This window comes from Phytophthora sojae, assembly GCF_000149755.1.
Source record: "Phytophthora sojae unplaced genomic scaffold PHYSOscaffold_41, whole genome shotgun sequence".
NCBI classification, from domain to species: domain Eukaryota; phylum Oomycota; class Peronosporomycetes; order Peronosporales; family Peronosporaceae; genus Phytophthora; species Phytophthora sojae.
In genome coordinates, this window is record NW_009258155.1 from 13,857 (window position 1) to 17,026 (window position 3,170).

General features: G+C 49.8%; 1 protein-coding gene across 1 annotated transcript; it reads left to right on the plus strand.

The window, feature by feature from the left end:
* Nucleotides 1–2,365: 2,365 nt before the first annotated feature.
* PHYSODRAFT_536496 (hypothetical protein) lies at nt 2,366–2,743 on the plus strand (the record flags this gene model as incomplete). The annotated part of the gene is made up of 1 exon (XM_009541849.1): nt 2,366–2,743. One exon carries the CDS (start codon nt 2,366–2,368, stop codon nt 2,741–2,743), a length of 378 nt encoding a protein of 125 aa, XP_009540144.1.
* Between the last annotated feature and the right edge of the window lie 427 nt (nt 2,744–3,170).

A 3,170-nucleotide genomic window follows, 5' to 3' on the forward strand; every position in this document is an offset into this window, starting at 1 on the left:
AAGCTAATCTAATAAGAGCAACGCAAGTATGACTTGGGCATACAGAAGGCTGAGAGACCTCGTGCGCGAAGACCCTCGAGCAGTGCTACTGTTTGCCTCTCTCCTGATCTTGAAGTTCATGTAGCCATTTCTAACGGGAGCCTCTAAATGGATAGAAACTCCCTGTCATTACACTCTGCAGACGCCCACGTGCATCAAGTTCTTCATCCCGGCAGGGCCAGAGCTAGGCCCAAAATGAGGGGGCTTCAGCCCCCTCCCTCGTCAGGGGGCTACCCCGCACAGCTCCATCGAAGTTGGTCACATTACTACTAAATTGACGAACGTGCTCATCCAATAAACGTCTTGCACGCGTCCTCATGGTAGTGCAATGCCTTATAGTTTCGGGGTGCTACTTCGTTGCGAGTATACTTCACTGATTTCTGAGTAATTCCACATAAATCTTACTTTTGAGTTAGGAAAGCTGCCACGTCCGTCATCGCCCCCCCAACCAAGCCAATGTCGTACAAGGTTCATCGAGCGGCTATTGTTGACGCACTCGACCACATCGGTCTACGCAGCAGGGCCAAAACACATTTAGGCAGAGGATCGGGCTCCCGAATGGCAGACCTTGGGGGGTGCCAGTGAAGCTCAGATACGGCGCCTAGGGAGGTGGAATCCTCAGGCGATGGAGAAAGGTTACCTCACCTCGCTACCGCGAGAAGCAATGCGAACGCTTGCGGGCTTGAACGAGGAAGAGGTAGTTATTTGCTGGCGCGTACTTGCGTTGATCCTCCCCAAGCTCTTCAGAAACGTATTTTTCCGTTGGTGGAGGAGTGGCAGTCGAAGATGACTTCAGGTGAATGTGAACAGTCAATCGCGGCTGGTGGTTTTCTCGAGCTGCTTCAGTATCTGCGCACCGTAATTCTGCAGGATGCTGCCATTTTGTCCGAGCAAATGCCGGGACATCCGATTTGGAACAATGAGATCTTCAAGAGCGATCATTTTGAACAATTCCAGCTGGAAATGAAGAATGTCATGAACCACGTTAGTGACCCCACCGAGCGTCAGCTTAAGAAAGCCATGCCCGCGCTGAAGTCGACGCTCGATGGTGTTCGACAGGAGATGAGAGCATCATTGAGTGGTATTCGAAATAGCTTGGACGCGGTTGGTGAAAGTGTAGCAGATGTCATGGAAGTTCTTGCCCCACTCAGGAATGGATCAGCATTTGTGGAAGTTAAGATCGTGAATGGCTTACAATCGACAACCCCCAGCGCCACCCAAGCCGCCTCCGGAGCTAGCTACACCCAGTGACCCCTCTGCGATTACCAGTTACAGACTCAGTCGAGGCATTCAATCGGTTCGTGAGTTGTGGACCGAATGGACATGCGGCGTCCCTGGTGGTTATGCAGTTGAAAAGCTGGAGTAACAGCTCGGTACCAAGTGGTGTGACCATCACGAGAGACGCTTCTTCAACCGACGACGAAAAACTATTGATCTTGTAAAGATCATCGCTAGCTGGGTTTGCAACCACGAGGCGTTCGGCAAATATCAGGCAGTCGAAGAGGCGATTAAGCGTGTTGACAGCATCCGCTGTATTCGCAAAAAAAATCGCTCAATTGAGTGTCTCAAACGTCGAGTGTGGCCTAATCTGTACACGATGCTAGCAACCTCTGGACAATTCCGGAAGAAGGGCGCTGGTGGCTCTAAGCAGTAGATCTGTTTGGTGCTGTACTGGAAGCAAACCGACTTGGAGGACCTCGCACGAAAGATCCCAAAGCTGGACGAGAGCGATACTGCCAACCGGCATTTCGTGACCGGTGGAAGCCTTCGCGATTTTTTGATGGCGGTGGCTGCTTCTAGAGCTCTAATTGAAGCAGCATTGGGTGAACTCACTTTGGATGTAGCAACATTGCTGATCAGACCGCGTGGATGCAGCTCAGACCAGCAGATTGACCGCATTCGGATGATGGGGGTTGCAAACCCTACAAGCGTCGATCATTATATCCGTCCGTTGTTTTGGAGACCGTGTATAACGTCGGTGATGGCGATGAGACACCTGATAGATACGGTGAAACCCGACTATTTCCAAAAGCTTCTTGCTCTGGCGAAAGACTTGGACGACGATAAACTACATGGCGCTGTGCTCGAATACTTGTTCCGCTCGCTTTTACGCCACCATCATTCAACTCGCATATCGTAATTTAAGTACGACAATGTAAATCGGAGTAGTGTTCGGAACTTTGAGAGCATCATGATGGCGGATACAGGTACGGTAAAACTCGACCGTTCGATCGAGTCGCGCGAGCCGCCACTATTCCAGCGCTCGGGTGAGACGATTGAAGACTTCGTAGCGGTGATAGAGAGGTGGGCTGCAAACCCTGCCGAGATGGACTACTGGATCCCTGCGTCCAGCGCGTGTCCAACAATAGATGCTGTCGCGAAGTGGAAGTTTACGAGCGACTCGGTGGACTCGTCTACAATGGGGCCCACGGTGGAGCGTTTATGCTTGCTCCAGATGACGAAGGCCATTAAACACAAGTGCGACGAAACGATCCTTTGGAAATTTGCGAAGACATTCCTAGAAAAGCGAAAGCAAGTGTGTTTCATGGTCCTTCTGTGGGACGATGATTTCGACCGGAGTGCGATAACTCAACGTTGGTCGTTCAGATTGGATCCAGTGGTGATCACGTTGGACGAGGGCAGGGCCAGCATTCCCCTGTACGTTGCGGCGGCTCAAATGGATGAAGACTCGTTTTACGGTTGAGCTTCGCATCGATCCATACCAAGCATGATTTCTACATGTAGTCGTCGTATTACGTAGTACAATAGAAATAGTGAACCGGGTCAAGCGGCAATTTCTTAAGAACATTTTTAATGCTAAATTTTTAAGAACATTTTTAATGCTACTAATACCGGGAGGCAGGGCTCCCGAGTACGTTGTACGTCGCTCATCGCCATCGATACTTGGAAAACGGCCTCAAGCTCACTGGGACGTGCTGAACGGTGGCCTTAACCCTATTATGGTTGGTGGTCCTAAAACCTTGCAATATGCTTGGTTTTACAAATTTAATCCAATCAAATCACCCCTCTATTGATTTTGACCTATTATATCACTTGCGTAAAACCAAGCATATTGCGAGGTTTTACAACAATAATTGCAATAATTATTGGTAAACCCCTGCAAAATGATA